General features: G+C 42.1%; 1 protein-coding gene across 1 annotated transcript in view; it reads left to right on the top strand.

Annotated features, from left to right (window-relative positions):
* The window catches only part of LOC137306113 (hemicentin-1-like), a 63,871-nt gene that overhangs the window by 36,116 nt on the left and 11,641 nt on the right, over positions 1-16,114 (top strand). Inside the window, exon 9 of the mRNA XM_067975173.1 lies at positions 14,614-14,994. Within this exon, the coding sequence (XP_067831274.1) occupies positions 14,614-14,994 (381 nt within the window). The remainder of the gene's footprint in view (positions 1-14,613; positions 14,995-16,114) is intronic.

Here is a 16,114-nt window from a genome sequence, read left to right as displayed (position 1 = left end):
GGTCCTCGATTTAATTTCTGATCTGAAAGACAGCGCCTCTGACAGTGCAGCACGCCTCAGTGCAGCACTGGAGTCTCAGCGTAGATTTTGTGCTCAAGTCACTGGAGTGGGATTGAACCTACAAACTTCTGACTTGGAAGCACTTTTCTATTCCCACATTTTTCAAAACTGAATTCATATTCTCAAGCTGCCATGGTGGGATTGTGAAGTCACGTTCTCTGGATTGTTAGTCCAGTGACAACCACCACATTATCTACCGGTCCATGAAATTAAAAAAAAACATGACAAGGGTTTTGAGCAAACTGGACGAGGCTCATCCGGTCACTTCACTGTGATCTGTAATATAAAATGGCAATTGACTCTGGACCTCAGCTCCACGGCAGTAATAACACGGGCCTTTTAGCTCCTGCTGGCAGAATTAGTTTGAAATGATTCTGTCTCTCAATCCAATGCTAATGGCGCCTAACGCTTAAAGTGGATGGGTTTTGATTGAGTTTCCGATTGGATCCAGAATTTGTTTGCACTGATCAGCTCAAATAGACGTAGACAAAAATATCCATATTGTTTCCTCCAGCATTGACACTCGAATCTAAAAGCTCAAGTCACATGCCCCAGATCCAATTCTGAATCACAGACCGGTCATTGTAGCCACCGGGTTATAAATGAGTTATTTTCAGCAGATTTCACATCGCTGGAGTGTGAAAATAAACAGCTGAGGTCACTTCGAAATAAAACAAACTATTTTGTGCCTTTGACATTTCAGATACATGTTGTGCCCCGAACCACTGAAGGTGTTAAAGCCAAATGTCTGGAGACAGCGGCTACAGAACTAACCACACCGTCTCGTTTGTAGTGCCTTGGCAGCCAAGTAGCTAAACATGTGGGAGATAAAAGGCAAACGTTTGTGTATCAGGTTATTTCAGATATTCGAATCTTAAATGTTAGTTCCTGTCCTGTAAATGTGGAGCTGATGAGGGGGATGGGGAATTCTCTGATCGAGATTCTGGAGCTATATTGACCTTCTGTCGAGTAACTGTGGTCTCGCATAGATGTCCCTTTTCATATTCGAACTGTTCGAGAGTGCTGGCCGTTATGGTCACTAAAAGTGAAGGTGTTTCTCCAGCTGTGTGAGTTCACAATGATTGGCTGGTGCCCAACAGCTGAACTTCCAATACTCTGTTTCGATTATCACCGATATCGAATATAATCCCAGCGATCGGAATCCAGACCCGTGATTAGTCTTAGATCTGATTGAGATAGTTGTTTTTTATTGTGTTTACATCATGAGACGTCTATAGTGATGAAGATTATGAAGTTCGTTTCTCTCTTGCTAATATTTAGCGAAGGTGAAATCATAGAATCAAAGAAAGGTTACAGCACGGAAGGAGGCCATTCGGCCCATCAACTCCGTGCCGACTCTATGAAGCAGCAATCCAACTCGTCCCACTCCCCACCGTTTCGCCGTAGCACTGTAATTTTTTTTTCCTTTCAAGTACTTATCCAGTTCCCTTTTGAAAGCCATGATTGAATCTGCCTCCACCACCCCCTCGGGCGGTGCATTCCAGATCCTAACCGCTCACTGTGTAAAAGCGTTTTTCTTCATGTCGCCTTTCGTTCTTTTGCCAATCACCTAAAATCTATGACCTATGGTTCTTGACCCTGCTGCCACTGGGAACAGTTTCCCTCTATTTACTCTGTTTAGACCGCTTATGATTTTGAATACCTCTATCAAATCACCTCGCAATCTTCTCTGTTCGAAGGAGAAAACCCCAGCTTCTCCAGTCTATCCACCTAACTGAACCCCTCATCCCTGGAATTAAAATATTCGTCATAATTATTTCTGCTGGAGACGTTTTCCATCTTGTGGAAAAATAACAAAGTAATTACAGACATGTTAAATGGTTAGTTAGTGATTTGTAAATTCACCAAGTGGCTATTTAAGTCACATTCAAAACTTTATTCTGTATTTTATTAGGATTTATTGAACACAATGTGTGTTTTATTGGGTATCAATGAGAATTGTAATCGAATTTAAAGAGTTTCAGTGGGGATTTCACGAGTTTTAATGGTTAGGGATGAATAGATTAGTGCGTGATTAAAGAGTAATTTAAAAGCATTTAGCTGGACTGTTCGGGAATGTTTGAATTGGGACATTATTGGTGATGTCAGTGGGTGTTTAATTTCTATTTATCATCAGTTGTCCAGAGTTCACCATAGTCTGTGGCGATGCCATGCTTTGTGACGCCAGTGAGCGGTTTATGTGCAGAGATCCCGTGGAAATTTGATTATCCCGTCGATGGCCGCAACCCACGGGGTATGTGGTTAAAGAGGGGTTCTGATCCTGGAACCCGAGGGGTCTTTATTATCTATAATTCAAGAGGCCGAGACAATATACACTTGAACTATAGAGGGCGAGCTGAGTTCACCAGCGACTTTATAAAAAAACAATATTTCTTACGGATAAAATACATCCGGGAGAGCGATGAAGGTGACTATTAATTCGGACTGAACAAAACCAATGCCCGGAATATTATAAATGAACATGCTTCCAGATCTCATGTCAATCTTTCTATTTTAGGTATTTTTTTTTCGCTTGTTCCTTTTGTCGATTATATTCCATCTTCTCAGTGCCATTTAACTTAAGCCAAGAATGGAAAGATATCGTGATACTCCTCGCCTACGTCACTGGCTACAGTGGGCTGCTGGTACATTGAATAGTACCGAGGTGTGTGTTAAGTTTTGACTTGAATAGAAATACATGCATTATTAGGAACTCCCTCCATTGTTTAGTGAATAAGTGTAACGCTGGGCTGTAATGTTTACACGTTCCCATATATGCTGATAAATGCTCATACCGTGTTGTAATCTCAGAGGAATAATGAGCTCCAAACTTATTCTTTTGAATATGTTAGGTACATTTTCATTTATAATAGCCATGCGAATAAGAACAGCCGCCGCAGTTATCATTCTGATTGCAGTCATTGTCTTGGTGAAGTTGGAGAGGAATCTGCAATAGTTCATAAAGCAACTGGATGTGTTCCCTCTTGGCATACAAACCACAGGTGGGATGTTGGTTAATGTACCTTATCGGCACTGTTATCTCCTGGAAGTCCTTTTAGTGATCAGAGAGGAGTTTAACTTTTTTTTGGATGAAGTGGCCGAATGCTTTTTATCCATTTTTTGCCTCGTCGTGGACAGTTCGTGGTGGAGGGAGGGAAGGCTGGTGTCCTGATGCATTGTTGGGTCATGACAGTTTGGGTGATGCTCGATGGACCAGTCGGTCTTTTCCTTCCCGTCTTTTCGTACGTGTGCATGTTCCATAGCTCAAAATGTTCCCCTAACTCAGTCGGAACAATAGATTAGTGCCAGAGGTGGAATTAAGCGGATTATTCCGGCATTGAACGCGCAGTTTCACCCGGTACAATGACTCCATGTCTAAGGTAGTACTTTATGTTATAGAGCCAAGGCCTGTATTCAATCATTGGCCTGTATACAATCATTGGTGTGAAGAGGTTTTGTATGCAGTGGCCAATGTTTGAAACTTTCACAAGCTTGAAAGATATCCCCAGACTGAGGAATCCAGTGAATACACCGCAAATAAATTTAATGAAAATCGAACGGGATTTATTGCATTTGGATGGATAGAACTCATCAATAACTCAACACAACTGGTTTCATGAGATAGAACAGGAACTTCACACTCAGGAAGGGCTGTGAAAATGGACATCTTCCCGAGATTAATTGCTGACATTTTCAATTCTCTTTGTTGGAACATATGATTTATAACCCCACACGTGTTTTCATTTTCACCATCAATCTGAAATGCGGTGAGGCGGACGTTAATGGTCAATTTTACTTTTTAATAATTTTATTTTTACTTTAATAAAAAGAACTAATTTCCGAAGTAATTTTAACATTGTTTCCATTGAAGACTTCCCTCTCTCACCCTGTTATATGGCCCTGCACCGCGTTAAACGTCTTCAAAGGCGGCTGTGTTAGTTTGGCAGCCTCTCCCATCCAGTGTAATAAAAGTTCAGCTCAGTGTCAATTTTCATCAGTTTCATTCACGACGATATCCAGTCATTTATAAACATATAGCTTCATTCAGAAGCGGTTTGCAATGGAAGCGAACTGATTGCAAAGGGCGGAGCATGGAGTCCCATGAATTATTGAAGCATGTATTGGATTCCACACTTTATAAAATTGTACTCAACATGAATACTTGCTTAAAGATGGTGGGGCCATGGTTAGAAAATGATCATGAGGTAACTGGTCATTTGTTATTGCTTTTATTATCCAACGAACGTGGAACATTTTAGTTTACTTAAAGTCAAAATAAGCATCTACCTTTCCCCGGTAAAGTACATTAGTCATCAGAAGAAATACGCTCTTGTTAGTTTGTATAGCAACTGGGTTCGTCCCTCCCTTTTAACTCTCTGTGTTAGTGACAGTGTAAATACGGTTGGAGGTTTCCATTTTGTCCCTCTGCGTGAGTGACATTGATCATGATTTTTGTGATTATTTCCCTTGTTCGCTGTCTCCACATAATTGTAAACGTTTCCCAAGTGTTATGATTAAAATGGAGATAAATCCTCCCATTATGTTTGCACTGTCACTGAAATACAGCCACCAGAGGAATCTTCGGTCAACCTTCGGTTATCTTTGTGTCTCTATTTCAGGAGAAGCGAGTGTAAAGGATGAACTAGATTATAATGTGTTATAATACTGGGTCATTGGTTATTTCTGACACTTTATTAGTGATGAAACATCACCTCACTTTTCATTAGTGCCTATCAGGTCAGTAGTATTTAGAACATCTGTTAAAATGTGTGTTTACTGTGTTGCAAACTAGCACAACTAAACTGCTAGATTTTGGAGCATGGAATATTGAGAATATCAGCGAGCCACCAAGGAGCAATGCATCCACAGCTCACAGTTCGAGATATAATGGAGAAACCTTCATGCCCTAAGGGATACTCATTCACCACCCATAATGTGAGCTACATTGAATGATCTACTTGTCCTCAGAACCAATCATTAATCAATATGTACCTGCGACGCAATAGCCAGAAACTACAGGTAAACATGGTTAGTCCATACAGACCACCCACTGCGAGATACAAGGTGAGATCTACATGCCTTAAGCATGTTCAATTCACAGCCCTGAATGCAATATTCAATGGGAAATCTACACGTGTCCATAGCTAGACCATAAACCATATCTAATGTGAGATATAACGGATGAACTGCAAGCCGGTAAGAACATTTTGCTTTAATATAGTGCTTTAAAGCAGAAAATATCCAAAGCCGCTTGCTGACTTGGTAGCAAGAGAAACGGAATTCCATGGCAGTACAGGATGTTTAAGAGTATTAGAGAGAGCTAATTGAAGGCTAGAACCAAATGATGCCTTTGGAGGAAGAGAGTGAAGTCGAGAGGGGACGTGGATAGCAAGGGGGCGCCACACAACATGGCCTTGGCAGCTGTAAGTGCTAGCCAACAATAGTGGGATGATGCAATTTTGTCGCCACAATCACGACACTAATAGTGCAGAAAAGTAAATTCGCAAAAAGTTGCAGCGAATGGAAGGCGAAATGTTATGATCTGGAATGCCCTTCCTCAATTGTTGATGGAAAGAAATTTAATAGTAACTTTCCAAACGTAATTGGATATGCACTTGAAAAGGAAAAAAATAAACAGATCTATGGGGAAAGAATAGGGGAAATGGGACGAATTGGATTACCGTTTCAAAGATCAGGCACTTTGATGATGGGCCAAATGTTCTCCTGTGCCGTATGATTCTTTGAATGGTAAGAAGAGGAATATCGGAGAGAGAGGTGACGACGGTATCCTGAAATTCGGGAAACAAACCAGCACAAATTGTTTTGCCGTCATAGTCTACATTATAATGTTCCAATTAAATATTAAAACATGTTAATTTCCATAACATAACTATGTTCCAAGCATCAAAGAAAATAATTTGCATGTAACATAGCCAAGATTCACATTGATGATACTCCCTCATTTACTTTAATTCAACCTAATACACCGTAAACTGTGTTGCTAAAAGACCAAACATTGCACGAGGAACGTCACAAGCTTTACAATGTGTTTGGATTAAAATGTACCTTGGATAACTGAAGATTCCTGTGCTTGGTCTCCAAATGGCAGTTTGAGCTGTTGTTTCCGTCAACAGGATGGAAGGAAAGCGACAAGATCACAGTGCGCGCCATCTGTTGGACAAAGGTAGCAAGTGCATTTCATCCGGAAGAACACATTCGCCGGCCACATCTCTTTTGTTTAGCACACTCTGTAAACATTTCGACAGTCTATGTTGGGAACAGTGATGTAAATCAGGAGTTGAAATTTGCATGTTACGTCCCTCTACATCTGTCGGACTCAGATGTGCCTGATGATGCAGTGACAAATAGCCTATGTAATGCTGTCGGTCTGCCACTATGTGGCGCGCTGTTGAGTTTCGTGGACTTTTTCTTCCACACTGATAATACGGAGCAAACAAGACCTCAGGTCGCAGAAGGAATCAGATAAATTATAAAAACTGCAATTCAAAATCCGATTGTAGTTTTTCCAACTGCAACGGTAACCATAAAACAATTGAGCAATTAATCTGTCCCAAGCCCAGCGAATCTGGGCTCGGAACTTAAAGGTCAGCCAGGGCGCCCGCTATTGTCGAAAAACCCGTATATACTGGTTTTTAGGTTTGCAAGTTAAAATGGTGAACTGTGTGCGGCTCCAGTGGAAACACATTTCAATAAGCAGAAAAAATTTCAGAACAGGGGCATCATTGGAAATTTGGAGGGAAAAGTCATGGAAAAATACAAGGACATACTTTTATTCATTTTCGGGATGTGGATGTCTTTGGTAAGGCCAGCATTTATTGCCCATCCCGAGTTGGCCTTGAGAAGGTGGTGATGAGCTTTCATCTTGAACCGCTGCATATCGTGTGGTGAAGGTGCTCTCACAGTGCTGTTCGGTAGGGAGTTCCTGGATTTTGACCAAGCGACAATGAAGGAACAGCGATATATGTCCAAGTCAGGATGGTGTGTGACTTGGAGGCGAATTTGGAGTTGTTTTTGTTCCGAGACACCTACTGGCCTCACATGGAGACAATAATAGCTTCCTCCTAGCTTACTTTTTGATTGTAGCGGTAATTGCACAGTTCCATGCCACAAGCTCAGAAACACGTTTGAAAAGTTTGGATGGGTGGCGCGGGGAGGGGTTGAGGTGTTGTCAAAGAATTGGGAACAGTGATGCGGCCTATCTCCGACCCGTGCTTCCTGTAATTCACACAAGCACATTTTCCCTTCAAGGGAAATATTTGAACCTTCAAAATTTCCCAATAAATGTTGACTGATTATCCTTATATTGAAAATGCTTTAACAATCCGTTTGTCGATTCTGTTCAATCGTCGTTTCATATTTTATTTATGTCGTTTTTTTCATTCGTTCATGGGAAGTGGGCATCTCTGGCGAGGCCGGCATTTATTGCCAATCCCTAATTGTCCTTGAGAAGGTAGTGGGGGAGCCGACTTCTTGAACCGCTGCAGTCCGTGTGGTGAAGTTTCTCCCATAATGCTGTTCGGAAGGGATTGCCAGGATTTTGACCCAGCGACGATGAAGGAACGGCGATATATTTCCAAGTCGGGATGGTGTGTGACTTGGAGGGGAACGTGCAGGTGGTGTTGTTCCAATGTACATGCATCTCTTGTCCTTCTGGGTGGTAGAGCTCGCAGATTTGGAAGGTGCTGTCGAAGAAGCCTTACCGAGTTGCTGCACTGCATCCTGTGGATGGTACTCACTGCAGCGACTGTGCGCCGGTGTTGAAGGGAGTGAATGTTTAGGGTTGTGGGTGAGGTGGCAATCAAGCGGGCTGCTTTGTCCTGGATGGTGTCGAGCTTCTTGAGTGTTGTTGGAGCTGCACTCATCCAGGCAAGTGGAGAGTATTCCATCACACTCCTGACTTGTGCCAATCAAGCGGCCTGCTTTTTCCTGGATGGTGTTGAGCTTCTTGAGTGTTGCTGGAGTTGCACTCATCCAAGCAAGTGGAGAGTATTCCATCACACTCCTGACTTGTGCCTTGTTGATGGTGGAAAGGCTTTGGGGAGTCAGGAGGTGAGTCACTCGTCGCAGAATACCGAGCCTCTGACCTGCTCTTGTAGCCACAGTATATATATGGCTGGTTCAGTTTCTGGTCAATGATGACCCCCCAGGCTGTTGATGGTGGCGGTTTCGGTGATGGTAATGCCGTTGAATGTCAAGGGGTGATGGTTCGACTCTCTTGTTGGAGATGGTCATGGCCTGGCACTTGTCTGGCGCAAATGTTTGAACCTGATGATAGTGACTAAAATAACTGGCAACATTTAATATAGAGGTATTAGAATGTATTTTTTGTTCACCTGTCGCAGCGTTGCTCTGCACCGCACCCACTGTTCAAACGGCTTGCTGGTGTACTGAATTTTTAACATGTCAAGTCACATGGTGAAGCTGTGACGTTTCTGTCGGATTGCCCTTATATCTTATATATCGTTTGGAAACCCGGACATGGAACATCCCGAGGACCAGAGTGCACGGCTTCCCACTCAGTCCTATTCTTTCCACCCGCACGCTTCCTCCTCAGGTAATGAATAAGCTTTAGGTCCCCTGCAAGGTATGATCTTAATTATGTTTGCCTGTTGTAAATCTACGATATCTTTTATGAAAACGCGCTAATATATATATAGTTACGAACACGATGTTGACGTTTTAACGTCACAACAGTCATCCAACGTTTATTATCGCTGTTGAGTGAACCCAGTTGCAAGTGTCCCTGTGGACATCCAGAGAGGGCAGGGTCAGATTCGGAGTGATGGGCCTCGCAGCAAACTTCATTGTTAATAGAGCCATCTGCAAATTAGCAACTTCAGCGATGGATTGGAGGAACCGGAGCTCAGCACGAATTCAACTCGTTCAAGGTGGAGGAGGAGAATATTTGGGCAAATACTGCAAGCAACATCGAGCGATTCCATTCTCTTTATTGTAAATCCGGCTGGTATCTCCTGGTGTTTATGTTTAGTTCGTTTGGAGAAAGAAACTGAAATGTGGGCAATCAGATAATGCGGCCTCTGCAGGTTCTGGCCCTTTTCAGTTATACTTAATATCGGCATATTGACTCAAGTCTATGCCCTGGAAGAACAGTTGAAAAATGCACGGTGGCGTAATTAATTTCTTCGTTCTGCTCAGTCGGATCTGCTATCAGTTCCCCGACGTTATTGTCTGGATCGTTCTCACAATGACCTCCCTGCAATACAAAGGAAACCTGATGCAGGTACACAAAGATCACAGAGTGCAGATGCAAAAAGAACTGTTGGTACAGATACACAAAGGCACGTTATACAGATCCACAAAGTACACGTGGGGCAGATACACAAAGAACACGTGGTACCGATCCACAAAGAACACGTGGCACAGACACTTATGGAACACTTGGTATGGATACACAAAAAACACGTGGTACAGATACACAAAGAATTGTGGTACAAATATACAAAGCACATTTTGTACAGATACACAAGGCACTGGTACAGATACGCAAAGAATATTTGGTACAGATACACAAAGGTTACGATTTACAGATACACAAACATCACGTGGTACAGATACACAAAGTACACGCGGTGCAGACACACAAAGAACACGTGCTACAGATGCACAAACAAAACTTGGTACCAATACACAAACAGCTATACGAAGCACACGTGACACAGATACATAAATAATTGTAGTGCAGATATAAAAAACACACCTGGTACAGATTTGACGATACACAATGAACACGTGGGACTGATGCACAAAGAACACGTGGGATTGATACACAAAGAACACGTGGTACAGATATGCGCAGAATATATGGAGGTGCATAAAAAACACGTGGTACTGTTACACAAACACCACGTGGTGCAGATACACAAGGAACACTTGGTACAGATGCGCAAAGAACACGTGGTACAGATAAATAAAGAACACATGGTCCAGATACACAAATAACATGTGGTGCACATATAAAAGGACCGCCTGGTACAGATACCCAAAGTACATTAGGTACAAATACATAAAAACACTTCGTTCAGATACACAAATAGCATTTGGTGCAGATGCACATCGAATTGTGGTGAACGTATGCCAAGCAGACGTAATACAGATGCACAAAGAACACGGGGGACAGATCGAAAAAGAAGACTGGGTACGTATAAACAAAAACACGTGGTTCAGTTACACAAGGAACACGTGGTACAGTTACACAAATAACATGTTGTAAGGATACACAATCATCACGTTACATACGCACAAGGAACACATGGTACAGATACATCAAAAACACGTGGAACAGGTACACAAAGACTAGGTGTTACAGATCAACAAAGAACACGTGGCACAGATACATAAATATCACGTAGTACAGATACGGAAAGAACATGTGATGCAGATATACAAAGAACACTTGATATAGATAGTCAAAGCACACGTGGAACAGCTACACAAAAACACGTGGTGCAGCTGCACAAAAGACACGTGGTACAGATACCCAAAATACACATGGTTCAGATACACAAAGAACACGCGGTACAGATACACAAAGAACACGTGCTACCGATACACAAACGAGTATTTCTGCTTCGAATTAGTCAAAATCAGTTTTGCGAAACACAAACTGCCATGTGACAGAGCGGGGAGAGAGTCACTCTGGTCTCTCCTGCCTCTGCACTCTGTGTATTAGCGACATGTTAATATAGTTAATGCCACGATTTCGAATGAAGGTTTAGTTTCTGGCTGTGACAAATAGATGGCGCGGTGGGTCCAATGTGTTTTATCCCGCTTCACACTGTCAGCACACGGGGGGTCTGTTACTATTTACCAGAAAACTGATTGTTCGTCTCAATTCCCAATGCATCTTTCCTTTTCAGAACATGTTCGGGTAGAAATCCTCCTTGGACGGTGTTAAATACTCACAGTTGTACCTGATGCTGCGCTACCCACTGAACCACAGCTGATACCTTAATAACGCCATCGTTATTAGCAGGTGTTATTAATGATGTAGATATATTATTAATATTCAAGTTCTGAACTCTCACTTTGCAATACACTTTAAACATTCAGCTGAAAACACAACAGCTCCTTTCACGATGCAGCACATACTATAACCGGATGTTACCTGACCACAAGTAAGCTCATACTGGTTCAATTGTCCAGAATGATTCACACCCCAACAGCGTCATAGATAGCAGCGATACATAGTTGCTGTATAAACCACAACTAATTGGGCTCCAAATAGAACCGAGCTCTTTACACCTCTGCTCTGGAGCTGCACTGGCACACGGTGCAAATAAACCCACCTCGGTTCACCCACACTCAATGAGAACAGTGATTGAGACACTGACTCGTTCCCAATGTGAACAGTGCCGAGACAATGATGTAGCATCATATGAACAGACAGAGCCCTTGGGCTGACCACACACCACTTCCGCTGTCAGCTTGAGAGCGAGCTGGTTCTTGTGTGGAGCCTGCATCTGAACACAATCCCGAAACTAGTCAGTAAAACAAAATTGTCAATGAATCTGAACAAACACACCTAAATTAATCAATAAAACCAAACTGGGCCCTGGATCTGTGAACACATCCCTAAACAAGACAGTTAAACCAAATTGGGCACTGTAGGTGAACCCACATCCCTAAACTAGTCAGTAAAACCAAACTGAGGCCTCAATCGGAATACAAATCCCTAAATTGGTCAGCAAAAGTGAATTGGGCCTGGAGCCGAACACACATCACTAAACGAGACAATGAAGCCAAACTGGGCCCTGGATCTGAAAACAATCCCTAATCTGATCAGTAAAACCATACTGGGCCCTGAATCTGAAAACAATCTCTAATCTCGTCAGTGAAACCAAAATGGTCCTCAACCTGAGCCCGCGTTCCTAAACTGGTCAGTAAGACTAAACTGGTAGCCGTATCTGAACCGACATCCCCAAACTAATCAGTAAAACCAATGGCCCTGGATCTGAATACTGATCCATAAACCAGTCAGTCAATCCAAACTGGGCCCTGGATCTGCACACACTTTCCTAAACTAGTCAGTAAAGCTGAACTGGACATGGATCTGAGCGCGCATCCGTGCTCACTCACGCTCCTACGCTCTCTGTTTTCTCTGGAAAAGAGAAGACTGAGAGGTGACCTAATAGACCACCTTAAAATTATGAAGGGATTTGAAAATCAAATGTGGAGAAGATGTTTTCACCTAATTGGGTGTCGAAAACTAGGGGACATAAATATAAGATCGTCGATAATCAATCCAATTGGGAATTTACGAGAAACTTCTTTACCCAGAGAGTCGTTAGAATGTGAAACTCGCTGCCACAAAGAGTGGTTGAGGAGAATAGCACAGATGCATTTAAGGGAAGCTGGATTCGAACACGGTCGCTGCCGAGAAGTTAGCGCTCCCTTTTCTGAATTCCTGAACCCATAGATATTTCAGGGAAACTGCCATTGCTTGTTCAGTCCAGTGCGTGTACATCCTAACAGTCTCATTCAGAGCTCCACATTTGTGTTTCTCGGAGACAATTTCCATCCGCTGAAATACTTACACATTCCTCGGTTCGTATATTGTATTTCCATTCACTCCCCGATGATATTTTATGTTTCCTAATAGATTGCAAGCGATTAGTCGCCACTCTGTAATGTGAGACATCGTTCTCGTCAAGACCTCCTTTCTTTCACTTTACTAAAATGCCTGCTTTCAATTCTGATGAACTATTTTCCACAAATGTACTAATTTCTTCTCCCACACCGATAGCGTCTGAACTGTAATGTCTTTTCAGCATTTTCTGGTTTGCTGCAAGCCTTTGGGTTCACGGGATGTCCAAGAGTCCTGATTTATCTCGCCTGGCTGCCGTGACCCTTCTCCTTATGGGCGTGGTGGTAACTCAGAGAGTGAATTATGTTTCCCGTATCAAGATGTCCAATAAGTATGAAAAGAACGTGCAAAAATTGGTAACTTGAGAATGCGGCAGAAAATGAGCGATTTCCTCGTGAAAGTGGAACGGATTTCAGGTTTAGAATTGTGAAACGGAAATCGGAATAAGTGAGTTAAGCAAACTGTATGAGGCTCATCCGAGGCTTTACTGGAACGTATAAGTTAAGATATTGATTGATCACTAACATCGCGTCCAAGGCAGCGGTGATACGGGCCTCTTACCGTCCAACTAGTCTGAACTTATTGTGCTTCTTAACCTGATTTGAAATGCGCCCAGTTGCAGGTGAGCAGTGTTTGATTGGATCTATGATTTGCTCTCACCGATCAAGTTGAAGGAATTTGATCCTGCAGTTCAAAATATCGACCTTGTTTCCTGCAGCACTGACACACGAATCTAAAAGCTCAAGCCACGCGTCGCAGATCCAGCCTCAGAAAAATCATAAACGGGTTAGTGAAGCAACTGGGATATAAATGAATTAATTTCAGCAGATTTCATATGTCTGGGGTGTGAATATGAATACTTGAGGTCAATTCGAACAATGGCCGTTTGCCTATCTGAAACTGTTTCCTAACAAACACTTTTGTGCCTTTGATATTTCAGATCCGTGTTACGCCCCAAACTACTGAAGATGATAAACCCACATGTCTGGAGACAGCGGCTCCAGAACTAACCACAGCTGCACATTTCAAACATTCAGATTTAAAGTGCTAACAAATAGCTAAATATGTGGGAGTTGTGAGTCTGGGCGTCTAAAGTCAGTGCATAAGATTATTTTCGAGAGTGCAACTTAAAGAGCCATCCACTGCCCTGTAACTGTCCTGATGACGAGGGAGGCTGGGCATTTACTGGCCAGGGGTATTGACCAATAGTTTGGTCTGATCACGTCCTGTAACTGCGGGCCACAGACTGATCTACATTGTCATAGCCGAAGTGTCGCAGAGTGGCAGCAGAAATGGTGGATAACAGTGGGGGAGTGTCTCAACCTGTATGAGCCATCACGGTTCCCGTGGATTGGTGGGTGCCGAACAGCTGACCTCTCGGTACTCTGATTCGATTCGCGAGGAAATTCAGTATATTACCGGTGGGCGGAATCCAGAACCGTGATTAATCTTCGATCGGGGATAAATGTTTGTTTGTCATTTTGACAACGTGAAACTCCGCTGGTCATGAAAGGCATAAACATTATTTTCATTCTGGTATTTAATGAAGGTAAAATATACTTTTTAATAATTCTCTCAAGCGATTTCCATCTCGTGGCAAAATAACAAAGTAATTAGTTATAGAAATATAACATACTTAGTGTTTTGTAAATTCGCGAAGAAGGTTTTTAATGTATATTATATTCGGAACTGAATTCTGTAATTTATTAGGGTTATTGAATATTAATGTGTGTTTGATTGGGAAATAAAGGAAATTTTAACGCAACAGTTGCACTGGGAAATTTACGAGTTTAGATGGGTCTGGAGATGTAAATGTCTGTGGGTGTTAAAATGGTCACTTAATAGTATTTATCTGGAATTGTAGAGAATGTTTTAATTGGAATATTATTGTCTATTTGAATGGGTGTTTAATTTCTATTTTTCATCAGTTGTCCATAGTTCACGATGGTCTGTGAAGATGCCGTGGTTTGTGTCGGCAGTGAAGGGTTCATGTGCAGAGATCCCGTGTACATTTGATTATCCCGTCTATGGGCACAGTCCATGGGGTATGTGGTTGAAGGGGGGTTCTGATCCTAGCAGCCATGGGGTCTTTATTGTCTATGATCCCAAAAGTTCAGACAATATAAACTTTATCTATATGGGACGAACTGAGTTGAACGGCAACTTTGCAAAGAAACAATGTTCCTTACGGATAAAAGATATCAGGAAGAGCGATGAAGGTGACTATTACTTCAGACCAAAGATCAGCAAATCCCAGAATAGTTTCGAACAACACCCATCCAGATCTCACGTCAGTCTTTCTATTTTAGGTAAGTTTTTTTCATTTGTTTCTTTTGTAATTTATATTCCATCTCTTCAGTGCCATTTAATTTAAGCCTTGAGTGGAAAAATATCGTGATACTTTCGGCCTACGTCACATGTTACAGCGGCAGGGCTGGTCCATTGAATAATACCCAGGTGAGTATTATTTATTCTCTTCAACAGAAATATGACACTGGGGTATTCTTAATAACGCACAGAAGCTCACCGCGTTGTTCAGTTAGTAAGTGCAACCTGAGATGTTGTATTGAACCGTACAGACCGGCGGGTCAAAATTAAATCCATAATTGAAGCGCAAAAGTAAGTCAAAGTTTTCAATTCTGAAGGAAGGGTAGGTTGGATATGGTCTATGCACAGGAGGGATTTCAAGGGTCAAATGAGCTGTAGGTCTCCATATAATAAAGAAATTAAAAACAATAAAGACTTGTATTAATATAGGGCGTTTCACAACAGCAGGGCATTCCAACACGCTTTGCAGCCAATGAAGGGCCGCGAAATTACCCCAGGCACTTGGAGCCTTTGAATGCTTCAGCGTACCTGAAATGATAACCGGTGTCGAATAGATGGAGTAAAACTCGCATAAACGGCGTGGCAAGAAATTAGACAGAAATGTCTTCTGCTATTATCCCACTTGATAATTTTAAGTCCATAATCATAATAAAAAAATGTAACCGCTGCAGTCCATGTGGTGATGGTTCTCACACAGTGCTGTTGCGAAGGGAGTTCCAGGATTTTGACGCAGCGACGATAAAGGAACTGCGATATAGTGCCAAAACAACCAATTTCCAAGCTCACAAGAACAATTTTCAACAAATAATTTTGCCAAAATACTCAATGACCTACAGGGCAACAACCAATAAGATATATCTAATAATTTTGTGCCTTTCTCCCATTATTAAACAATATAAGTTCACAATTTTCGCTTCCTCATCCACCCCAGATTAAATTCCACAGAGACCTTCCCGAGTCCCCCCAGGGCTGGTACTGAGATTTGTCTTTCAATATTTAATAACCTGATGCCTATGCGACAATTGATCGGATTTCCAATTCTGATTTATTTATTGATTCCATCGCACACCACCAGCATGATATTTCTGCTGAAGACGACAT

This window comes from Heptranchias perlo, chromosome 42 (genome assembly GCF_035084215.1).
Source record: "Heptranchias perlo isolate sHepPer1 chromosome 42, sHepPer1.hap1, whole genome shotgun sequence".
Classification (NCBI taxonomy): Eukaryota; Metazoa; Chordata; class Chondrichthyes; order Hexanchiformes; family Hexanchidae; genus Heptranchias; species Heptranchias perlo.
The sequence above is the reverse complement of the archived record's forward strand: the minus strand, read 5'-3'. Positions and strand labels throughout refer to the sequence as shown.